Here is a 12,623-nt window from a genome sequence, read left to right on the forward strand (position 1 = left end):
ATTCACTGAAGAAGACTCAGTATGTTGGATGTATTACAATAAAATTCTTCATAACAGAGCAAATCACCACACCTCAGAACATATTCTCTTTTAACAAACAATCTTTCCTCCAGAACAAAGATTCACTTCCCTGGTGGGAAGATACGGGAACCATTGCTCCAGCTCACATAACAAACCTCATAAAGGCCCTCCTGCAAGGCCTGCCACAGTGCCCAGCGTACAATAAATGTTTTCAACATAGAATTATCCTTTGCATAAAGACTTTTAGGAAATACCTGCATCCTCCTTCCAATTCCTGAACACTGTATGACACATAAGGAATTAATCATATTCTACCCTGTAATATGGTTGTATATTTGTTTCATGGCCTCTAATTTATAAATTAGGAAGAACAGCAGTATACAGGAAACTAAGACACTGCTGTCCATTTTGCATGAATGATGTCTAAAGCCACTGTCATCTTTAGGATTACGTCATTTCATACAATTTTTTGTCTGTGAACTATCTCAACTTTAAAACAATATAACACAGGTTAACGGTCAATGCATGATTCAAAAATCATTCAGAATACACTGCTCTTGTGTCCATCTCAAGTGTACTGGTCCCAAACATAAAACCTTTCACTAATTTTTCTTATAATATACAATTTGATAAGTAGTTATAAATCATAAGATTTCTTAAAAAATAGAATCCTAACATGGTAAAGGAAAGCAGTAAGAAAACCATATTAAAAATGAGGATACTAAATTCAATTTAGTATCCTGGACTGGATCCTAAAACAGAAAGGGGACATTAGTGGGAAAACTAGTGAAATCCACATAAAGTCTATAGTTTGTTAACAGTACAGTACCAGTGTTAATTTCTTCATTTTAGTAAATGCACCATAGTTATGTAAGATTTTAATATTAGAGAAAGTTGGGAAAAGGGTATACAAAAACTCTCTATACTATTTTTGTAACTTTTTTGTAATTCTAAAGTTATTTCAAAATATAAAGTTTTAAAGATAACTTCAGTGGTTGAATCTGTTTAGTTTATGTCTAGACAACACTCAGGGAGTAAGGAAGGGTAGGAAAAGGAAAACACCCAGATACATAATTCAAGCTTCTCAAATCTGTGACTAATCTTCCTGCCTATTCTCAGCACAGTTGGCACTCAGGGTTCTATTTGGTCTGTACAAAGCTCTACAGAATAGGACTTTTTTTTTCCCCCTAAAAACCTCAAAAGGAAATGGCTTGCCTCTCCCTAGGTTTTTTCTTTCTTATCATAACACAAAGCAACAGAGACTAGCACCAGCAGTGCAAGTTTAAAAAGACACAACCCCTTGGGTTCTAATGATAAAAGAAGAGAAGGAAATTCTGAACTATTTTACAATTCTACCAAAGAAAGCATTTAACCAACTTTTTCAGGAAATAAGCAGAGCAATCAGAATCAGTAGCTACTAATTTTACTGTAATTTGGTAAAGTGTGCCTATATATTAAAGATAGATGACAACAGTAGAAAAATACGTGTTGCAATCTGCCCTTTTCCATACCATTAGTCAATGCCATTCTTTTTTTTTTTTTTTTTTTTTTTTAGTCAATGCCATTCTTGTGTTACTATTCCTGGGTATCTCAAGTGTCCTAGCCCACCTACAGAATAACTCTACGCCCTCCCCAGCTATGCAGAAACACAGGAAAACCATTTGATTTACCTCAAATTAGATAACAGGAAGAAACAATCAACCTCTTCTCAAAAAAACATTCTGCTTTTTTATCAGTTGCCTGCTATGAAAATTATCCGACTACAGAACATGGGAAAGAGAACAAAGATGTTACGTGATACATGTCAGTGCCATAAAATCCTTTATCTGTACTGAGTGTGAATTAAAAAGTATTTCAAGAGAAACTCTATGGTCAAAAACAGAATATTACTGAAATGACTTTAACATTCCATTGAATAAGACATTTACAACAATAGCACCCTGTTTGGGAAAGTGTTGAGTGGAGGTGGGAAGTACTCTCAACACTGGTCTGGGGGGTTTTTTGGAAGATTTTATTTCTTTATTTTTGAGAGAGGGAAAGAGAGAACAAGTGGGAGAGAGGAGGAAGGGCAGAGGGAGAAGCAGACACCCTGCTGAGCAGGGAGCCCAGTGCAGGACTCCATCTCAGGACCCTAGGATCATGACCTGAGCCAAAGGCAGATGCTTAACTGACTGAGCTGCCCAGGCGCCCACTCTCAACACTGCCAATGAAAATTTAAATCAGGACAGCCTTCTGAGAGGGCAAGTTGGTTTGGTTTGGTTTTGACCATTTTCTTCTTTTCAAAATACTCTCTTTCCTTGACTTCTGTAACAGATCCCCCTCTTCGTTTTCCTCTTGCCTTTCTTGTCTTCTTTGCTGATTTTTAACCGCTCATTCTTAAGACCTTGGAGTTCTGTCTCTCATTTTCTTTATAATGAATTACACTTTTTCCCCAGATCTTACCTACCTGTGCCCTGGAGTTATCCCCTGTAGGCGACAACTATACGGAGGTGATAACTCGTAAGTGAATTTTACCCCAAATTTCTCTCCTGAACATTCCTCTTCAACAATCTGAACTCATGCTCTTCAAAGGTGTCCCCAAAATTGCCCGGCAACCCTACCATCCCTTGCAGTTCACTGCCCCACTCTCCAAAAATCAGGATAGCATTTCACCTTCTGGAAATCCTCCTCAAACCTTGAATATCCTCCTCACCTCCCCCCTCACTCTCAACAGAAAACACTGTATTTCAAGGAGACCATCAAAATTTTAAAAACCTCCCTCAACTTTCAGCACCAACTGTTCATCCCCTCTTCCACCAGCATTCCTCCTCTCCGAGGATGATCCCTTATGACCTGCGCTCTCAGAACCACAAACCTCTCCCGCCTTCTCCAGAGCCTTGCATTATTATTCAGCATTCCCTCACTATGTTCTCTCTCAATATAAAGAAAGATTCACTCATTGTAAACTGCATGGTTATCAAACACAAATATACATATTCCTTAATTCAACAAGTCTACTTCTAGGAATTTATACAAAAGACTAACACAAAGATTTAACTGCAAAGAATATTCACCCTAGTGTTTTCTCAACAGCTAAAAATTACAACCTATATAACTAATAACGGAAAATGATTCCATACAATATAATACATCTATACTATGACCTACTACAGAGCTATTAAAACTGTTACTTTTTTCCCCATGTGGAAACATTTACAATTTATAGTCAAGAAAAAATAGAAGGCTTCAAAACAGTACAAATTTTACAAACCCATTTTTGTAAGAAAGAAGCGTAATACATATTTATAAGCTCCAAATACACTCTGGTTACTAAAATGTTCAACAAACTGGGTGAATGGGATTACAAGTGGTTTTATTTTCTTCTTTTTACTTACCTATAATTTCGGAGTTAGCAAAAAACCCCACAAATATATATATAATATATAATATATTATATAATACACACACACACATACACATACAATTGAACAAAGATTCTACTACACTGACAGAAAAATCTAAATACTAAGCAAAGAGAAGTACAGTATTAAGGAGCACAAAAATTGAAATGAGAGGATAAAGTATACAATTATCATTAATTCATTTTAAATTAAAACATGTTCTTATTTGGGGAGAGAAAATGTTTTTAATAATTAATAAAGTTTTCCAGTTTCTTTTGAGTCCTCATAAAACCTACCCTCATGTTGGGGTGACACCTTTTACATAAAACCAAAAAGTGAAATAAGGTCCTCTCTACAGGAGACTAGATAAAGATGAATAAACTCTAATACGTTCATACAAAGGAACACTGCTCGTCAGTAAAAAAGGAACAAGTTACTGATATATATGACCTGAATAAATCTCAAAAACATTATGCTGAATGAAAAAGGCTTACACAAAGGTAATGCTACATGATTCCATTTAAATGAAGTTCTAGAATAGGATAAACTAATCTATGATGGGGAAAAATTTCAGAATAGGGGTAAGTTGACTGGGAAAGGCAAGCAGGAAGTTTCTGGGCTGACATTAATGTTCAACAACATGAAGTTGCACTACACAGGTGCATGCATTTATCAAAATTCAAAACTCTTCCAATGGTTTACTAGGATTTGTGCCTATTAGAACTCTAGCTAATGATATGCATGCTGAAATGTTTAGGGTGATCTATAATGGTGTCTACAACTTACTTCACAAGCATCCCTCTTTTAAAATAGGTCTTAATAGATAGAGGGATACAAAGACACACAACATGTAATTTTTAAAAAGATAGGAGCCAGGTGGTGTGTAAAATTCTCTCAACTCTTCTCTATGTCTGAAGTTCTCATAATAAAATACTGGAGGGGCGCCTGGGTGCCTCAGTGGGTTGCGCCTCTGCCTTCCGCTTGCGTCATGATCTCAGGTTCCTGGGATGAAGCCCTGCATCAGGCTCTCTGCTCAGCAGGCAGTCTGCTTCCCCCTCTCTCTCTCTGCCGGCCTCTCTGCCTACTTGTGATCTCTCTTCCTCTGTCAAATAAATAAATAAATAAAATCTTTAAAAAAATGAATAAAGTAAAATAAAATACTGGAAAAATTTAACTTTCAGTAAAATACTGGAAAAATTTAACTTTCAGCAAACTATGTGGTTAAATATATGTATTTGAAGGCGGGAAAAGGAATAGAAACATTCCTAGTTCTTCAATTACCAAATGATCTAACAACTGGGAGTAATTTCTCAAAAGGTAGAAAATATTCCATCTTTAACAAGACACTAAAAGATTTTAGCAATCAACAGCCATTTTTGTAAATTCACAAGCATTTCTACAAGTTGACAAATATGGCTGCTTTCTTGGGAACTTCATTTGTAAACTCTCTTTGCACAATGTATCCTTAATTTATTATAGGTGACATAATAAAGAGAAAAGAGTTATAAAAATGTTATAGCCAGGGGTGCCTGGGTGGCTTAGTAGGTTAAAGCCTCTGCCTTCAGCTTGGGTCATGATCTCAGGGTCCTGGGATCTAGCCCCACGTCGGGCTCTCTTCTCAGTGGGGAGGCTGCTTCCCTCTCTCTCTGCCTGCCTCTCCGCCTACTTGAGATCTCTCTCTGTCAAATAAATAAATAAAATCTTTTTAAAAATGTCATAGCCAACTATGGAAACAATTGCATCTACCTTAATACTAACTGTATGTTAGGTATGAAAAGGCACAGGATATAGGTCAAAACAGCCCACCAACTATTCATCAAATTTCTTCCTAAAGGACATAGAAGATACTAATAAATAATCACATTTAATTGTTAACTTATAATACAATAACTTACCTAAAACTTTTTAGGAAACATAAGCTGTTTTAGTCCTACAGTCATAACAAAATCTTGTTTACATATTTAAAATATTTTTAAATCTTTGCAAAAGAAAATGACATGAGGGCCTCAGAAAAATCCTTCCGAATAAAGGGTTTATCATTCTGTAGATGATAAACATCAGCTACAGAAAATACAATAAAATAACCTGGAAGAAAAAAATGGAAATCTTCATAAATTTGATGTGGATAATTTAGTTTTTGAATATAATCTCTCCATAGATTTATACAGTATATATTACTATATGTCTGTGTGTATATATGTTTATGAAGTTGCATATACAAAAAAACCTATATAGGCTACACTCTGAGTGATTTAAGGGCTTTTCAAGAGTTATTCTACATTTTTCAGTAATTCTCTATTTGATTTTTGTCATGCACACTGATACTGAACCCAACCCCCAGGTGAGATATAAAACTCCACCACACAATATGGCCTACCACAATAATTCCCCATCCCCAAATATTCTCTATCAGTTATGTTAATAAGTCTAAAGAAGGTTCACATATATCATAAAAAATTCCTTTAACAAATATTTAGTCAAAGCTTCCAGCAGCCAAGCATGAGGACAGACACTGGACACACAATGCCCGCTAGATCACGATGCCAAACTTCACAGAATGTACCAGGCATCGGTGGGGGAGAGGTATTAGAGACAGCAAATAAGTAAACAAAGATATAAGTACATGGTTATGGTTGAAACCATGAAAGCAAGTTACAGGGTGGAATGATGGAAAAGAGAGAGAGAACTTGCTTATGGTTATTAGGTCAGACCTCTCTGAGGAGATGATAGCGAAGCCCAGCCCTAACGGCCAAGCAGCAGCCAGCTCTGCAAAGAGCAGAGGGAAGAGCATCCCCTCAGAAGTCATAGCACGGGCAAAGGCCCTGAAGGAAGATGGGCCCCGTAGGCTGAAGTAACCGAAAGTCCAGTGATGTAACTACGGGACAAACTGCAGACAACGGCAGAATCAGTGTCATCGAGGCTTTAGTGAGAATGTTGGATTTTATTCTCAAGGTAAAAGAAAATCACTGAAGGGTATTAAAAGGGAGAATGACATGACTAGATGAGTATCTTCTACTTTGTGGAGAAAGAGTTGTAAAGGGCAAGAACAGAAGCTAAAGTCGTGGTACAGACACAAGAAAAAGAGAAACAGTGTGAACTTGGAAGTGGAAGGAAGGTGTGAGATACTCTGACAGTAGAACTGGTAAGATTTGTTCATAACACAAGGGGGAGGGAGACAGTATGAGCAACTACATACATGATGGTACCATTAACTAAGGTGACAGATGAAGACAAGTCTGGTCGTGGTGGTGTCGGAAGGGTTAGCAGGGAATCAAGAACAATTTAGACATGGTATCTCTGAGATGCCCGCAGGACAGCCAAGAGGATATGAGGAGTAGGCAGCTGGATTTAGGTCAGAGGATGGAACTTAGGGGCATATCAATCAGGTTCTTTTTTTTTTTTTTTTTAAGATTTTATTTATTTATTTGACAGAGAGAGATCACAAGTAGACAGAGAGGCAGGCAGAGAGAGGGAGGGAAGCAGGCTCCCCGCTGAGCAGAGAGCCCGACGCGGGACTCGATCCCAGGACCCTGAGATCACGACCCGAGCTGAAGGCAGCGGCTTAAACCACTGAGCCACCCAGGCGCCCTCAATCAGGTTCTTTAAACTGGCCTGGATGTCTATAAAATACAAACAAACGGGCCACCCTCTAGATACTCTGCATCAGAATGATCACGCGCACAAGCTCTTTTTTAACATGTTCAAGCGATTCTGACATCAAATGGAGTCTAAGAACCACTTATGTAAACAGATTTTAATGTTATACAGTTCATCACCTAAGGATATAGCTCTTTGGAGGAGAAAACAATAAGCAATAAGATAATGGTTTGACCAATAAATCAAGAGTTATCTAATGTCCTCCAGTCATACAGCATTACAGAGGTAACACTGCTCTAACTGGCCATTCTTTCAAATGGCATTTACTTAAGGCCACTCTGAAGGTGAATAATTTTTTATTTCATAAATATTTGCTTACAAAATACACATGAAATACCTCACAATGAGTAAATCAAGGTTCAGAAAGGTAGAAAGTCATACCCAAAGGACTTACAATCAGTAAGAGACAAAATTCACAAATCAAGATAACACCAATTACAATCTGCTTTCCACAACACAAAAAAGCCACAAAGCTCATGACTACAATGCTCACCATCTGTCACATGTCATGTGCAAAAATGATTACAGTTGACCCTTGAACAACACCTGCTTGAAATACATGGGTCCACTAACATGCAGATTAATACAACACAGTACTATAAATGTATTTTCTCTTATGATTTTAGCACTCTTTTCTCTAGCTTACCTTATTAATTATACCTTATATATATATATACCTATATAATAATACCTTATTATTATAACACAGCATATAATACATATAACATACAAAATATGTTACTTGACTGTGTAACCAGTAAGGCTTAGGGTCAACGGTAGGCTGTTAGTAGCCAAGTTTTAGGGGGTGGAGGGAGTCAAAAGTTACACGTGGATTTTCAACTGAGTGGGGGTTGGTGCCCTTAACCCTCATGTTGTTCAAGGGCCAACTGTACAGCAAGAGAAAATGGGGTGAGTGCCTTGAGAGAAACAGAAGGGGCAGTGAAAGTAAGAAGGAAAAATTACTTCTCCGTTTTCACTAAATGATTTATAATTGCAGAAACTATAAATTCTACCTTTCAAAGTATCCAAAAAAGCTAATAATAGCAAAAGTGTTTTACTTCTACACAAAAAGCCCTGAGACTCTACCTAATTTAACACACTACGTCTTCATAGACTTTGGGTCTTTCATTTAAAAAAACAAACAGGGGTACCTGGGTGGCTCAAGATGGTTGGGTACCTCCCTTCGGCTCAGGTCCTGGGCTCCTGGGATGGTGTCCCAAGTAGGGTTCCCTGCTCAGCAGGAGGCCTGCTTCTCCCTTTCCCTCTTCGCTGCCCTACCCCAGCCCCCAGGGTTTGTGCTCTCTCACGCATATGCTGGCACTCTCTCTCTCTCAAATAAAGAAAGTCTTTAAAAATAAAAAATAATTAAAAATTAAAAAAGAAAAAACAAAAACTACCTAGACAGTGGCTATACAATGGCCAAATGTACAAATACAATATACAAAGCTATACAATGGCTACAAAAGCCCTTATAAATCCCAGCTCTTTATCTGCCTGACCGCTGGGGATGACTAACCTCAGGTGTCCTCATCAGTAAAATGAGAACACAGCGTTTGGGATAAAGAACCTATTCACTTTATAGGCACTATCCTTGATAATTATTATTGGAAGAACATACAAATAATAATCTGTAACTGTCAGATTTTATTTTTACATGGAATGCTGGATTTCACTTCAAGTGTATACTTTCAACCATCTGCCTTAATACAGCAGAACTAATAATGTTTCTGAAAATGCTGACAAATCAGGATACCTGGGTGGCTTAGTCGGTTAAGCCTCTGCCTTGGGCCCAGGTCATGAACCAGTCCTGGGATCAAGCCCCATGTCCAGCTCCCTGCTCTGGAGGAAGTTTGCTTCTCAGTCTGTCCCTCCCCCTGCCTCACATGCGCACTCTCTCTCTCTCTCTGATGAATAAATAAAACCTCAGATGAATAAATAAAATAAATGAAAATGTTGACAAATCATCTTTGCTGACTGCCCTGACTAGAATCAATCCTGACTATAAACTCAAGGTCACTCTGTACTTACCTTTTCACAACAGTTTTAATGCTTGTAAATTGTTCCTTACCCCCAAGCTAGATAGACTTCAAGTTCCTTGAAGGCAGCTGTGTCTTGTACACTTCTGATCATTCAATATCTGCGTGATTACTATGTGCCTGGCACTGATCTAGGTCCTGACAACACAGCAGTGAACAAAGTAAAGTCTCTGCCCTCCTCAAAGCTAATACTCCAATGAGATAGGAGATACTAACATGTATCAATTAGTGATAAGAGATAGTGGAAAAAAAAAGGAGGGAAGGAAGGCTAGAAAATACTGTAGGAGGGGGAAGGTTGCTATGTTACATAGGGTTATCAGGGAGAGCTTCACATATAACTGAATTCTAAGTAAGTGGAGCAAGTCACACAGATATCTGGAGGGTAGGAGTCATGGTGGGTTGGGGGGAGACAAGCCCAAAAGCCCTGAGGCAGGAACATTAGTTATTATGTGGGAAAAATTCTAAGAAGGCAAAGGGGTGAGGCATAATAGAGACACATGGGAGGGCAGGCTCTGAGAGCAGAAGAGTGCCATGATCGGATTCACGTTTTAAAGAATCACTCAGATTTCTGTAACAAGAAGAGAGAATAAAGAATAAAAGCAGTGAACCTCATTAAAACCCTGCAATAATTCAGGGGAGCCATAATGGTAGCCTGAACCAAGTGAGTGATGATGATGATGATTAACTGGGCTTGAGTTACGTTTTGAAGAGAGAACCCACAAGATTCGATGAACTGGATGTGAAAAGAGAGAAAGATGAACCAAGGAGATATTTTAAAAGATTAGGAAAAGCAGACTTGCCATTAACAAGACAATAAAGTCAGTGAAGCAATTTTCCCACAATCCAGCAAACTGCCCAGCACACAGTAGACACTCAAATGCTTGTGAATTAAATTTAACTGAATAAACTCCCAAAATGAAAAGGTAAACTCAATGTATTGCTTTCTATTTGTTCTAATTTCCTTTAGTAATGTTTGCTAATTATACAAAGACTTAGCCGCTAACACAGTTCACGTGCTTACAAGGAAACACTACACAGCACACAGCAACACAGCAACTAATCCTCACATCTCAAGTACCAGTTTCAGTTTTACATGATTTTTTTAAAGATTTTATTTATTTATTTGACAGACAGAGATCACAAGCAGGCAGAGAGGCAGACAGAGAGGTGGAAGCAGGCTCCCTGCAGAGCAGAGAGCCGGATGTGGGGCTCGATCCCAGAACACTGGGATCATGACCTGAGCCAAAAGCAGAGGCTTTAACCCACTGAGCCACCCAGGTGCCCCCCAGTTTCAGTTTTAAATTTACAATTCTCCTGGATAGAAGAGAAATCTGCTATGAAAGCTCTGTGACAGCCTGAGGATTCTTACACCTGAAGTAATTAACCTGTTCCTTAATGATGTCATATTCCTGGAAGGCAGAGCAGTGCAAACAGAACCCCCTAAGCCAGAATTAATTGAAAATTATAACACTTCATGATAAATTTTCAGAATGGGACAAGACTGAACAAGTCCCCTAAAAAAATAAGTCATCAGTCATCAGCATTTTTTTATCCTTTTTTTTTTTTTTACCTCCCGCATAAGTCCCTTCAAAACAAGTTTAATGAAAAACTAAAATCTGCCTGAGAATGTGAAATTTCGCACATCTTCCCCCAAGCTGGCACTTTTCCTGCCAATCAGTGAAAAGGAGCTTCACTTAGGGAAGAACTGGGTATCCTCACTTTAGCACTTCTTAGGCGTACTCCCAGACTTTCTAATCCAGCACCCGTACTATATAGCTCCAGGAAGAGCCACAAAGTTGACAGAAACTAAAAGGAATTCTAAAATAAAAAGTTTTCACCCTGTCCTGCCTTCCGGTTACTTTAAAAACTTAACTGAACCTTAAAAGAAAATAAATAACTGAAATTTAAGTATCATCTCTCTTCCACGAGTTTCTCTCATGCCCCACCCTAACCTAATGTGTTAAAAAAAAAAAAATGCGCGTACAACTTCCAGCGAAAATACAGCGTAGATCATTCTGAGAAGCTGATCGCACTGAATTCAGCAACAGGCAGTACTTCCTTTTTCCTATCAGTAAACGGCCTTGAACGAATCCAAACAAATCTGAAATGCCAGCCAGATTCCCCGTATCTCCCCCGCCCCCCCCCCCCCCCCCCCCCCAAAGCTGGCCTGGAAACACAGCAGCCAGTGACCACAGAGCTGAACAGAAAAGAACCAGTGGTAAGCAAAAACAATGATTTTTAGAGGCACGGAGGTTAGGAGCCGGGTTTTCCGCCACCATATACTCTCGAGTCAGAGCCGGCCGCCCCACAATCACGTTCCCAACAGAGCCGCGCGCGTTCTCCTCCCGCTCCGAGGGCCCCCGCACGCGGATTAGAGGCGAGGTGGAGAGGAGAGCGAACCGCCTCGGGTGAAGGGAGTGCCCAAGGGGTGCCCGGGCGCCCGGGGAACGGAGCGCAAATAAGCACGCGTGCCAAGGATGAATGCGGCGTCCCTCAGGAGCAGAGTGCTCAGCGCCTGCCACAAAACGTGGAGGGCAGGGAGCCCTAATTTGGCTTTCCTCCCGGGGGGACAGGCTGGAGGGGCTACAGGTTCAGGACCCCCTAAGGCCGGGCCCAGAAGGCCACTATTTCCCCGTAAAAGGGTGGGGCACACGGGAGAGCCAGGTGGGGGCTGCTGCTGCTGCTTCGTCCCTCCTGTCATCACCGCCATAGGGGACACCCTAAAGAGGAGAGAGTGGGGACTCGGTGGGGGAGGGGAGCACCACAGCCGGTGGGGCAGCGGGCCCCGAGGGGGCGGCGGGCGCGCGCCGGGGAGAGTAGAGGGCGCGACCCCGGCCCGGAGCCCGGGAGGCGCGAGCACCCGCCGGACTCTGGAACGCCAGCGCTTCCCGGTCCCCGACGAGGGGAAGCGGGAAGGGGCCACCCTCCTCCCCGCCCCCACACTCACCATGTAGAGGGTGAAGGGCAGGCCGAGCAGAAAGAGCCACAGGTAGAGGTGCAGCGCGTTCACGAAGGTGGCCTGGTGCGGGTCGTAGTACCAGCCCCCGCTGAGCGCGGCCCACACCCCCTGCCGGAGGATCTGCAGCGTCTGCGACCCCATCCCCACCCGGCGCCGCCGCCGCCGCCGCCGCCGCCGCCCCCGCCCCGGCCCCAGCTCGGCCTCGGTCGCCGGAGCCCGCAGCTGCCCCGTCTATCCCCCTCCGGAGCTCCGGGAGAGCGGGCCGGCGCTCCGGCGGTCGCTAGGGCTGCTGCAGGAGGAGGAGGAGGCAGCTAACGAGGAGGAGGAGGAGACCGAGGAGGCGGCGAGCGGCGGGGCGGAGGAGAGCGGAGAAGAGGAGGAGACCAGCCTCCACAGCGCCGCCGCCATCTTGTCTCCTAACACCCGGAGCCAGAGCCAGGCCCCCGCGCCCGCGGCCCGCCAGCGCCGCCGCCGTCGCCGCGACCCCCGCCGGCCACCAGCCTCGGACCCGGCGGACGGGGAGGCCCGGCGCCCGGGAGGGACCCGGAGCAAGCCGCGCCCCCTCCAGCC

The 12,623-nt window shown here is 41.9% G+C and overlaps 1 protein-coding gene across 4 annotated transcripts in view; it reads right to left on the reverse strand.

Annotated features, from left to right (window-relative positions):
- Positions 1-12,202, reverse strand: part of LOC111148515 (pecanex homolog 1) — a 152,936-nt gene extending 140,734 nt beyond the window's left edge. For 2 of the 4 annotated variants that reach the window (XM_022505129.1, XM_022505128.1), the window contains exon 1: positions 12,042-12,202. In XM_022505129.1, the coding sequence (XP_022360837.1) occupies positions 12,042-12,194 (153 nt within the window). In that variant the 5' untranslated portion in view covers positions 12,195-12,202. The remainder of the gene's footprint in view (positions 1-12,041) is intronic. The other 2 variants (XM_022505130.1, XM_022505127.1) reach the window with 1 other exon arrangement.
- Positions 12,203-12,623: the final 421 nt, after the last annotated feature.

Source organism: Enhydra lutris, unplaced genomic scaffold (genome assembly GCF_002288905.1).
Source record: "Enhydra lutris kenyoni isolate GAN:26980312 unplaced genomic scaffold, ASM228890v2 scaffoldscaffold20, whole genome shotgun sequence".
Taxonomy (NCBI): Eukaryota; Metazoa; Chordata; class Mammalia; order Carnivora; family Mustelidae; genus Enhydra; species Enhydra lutris.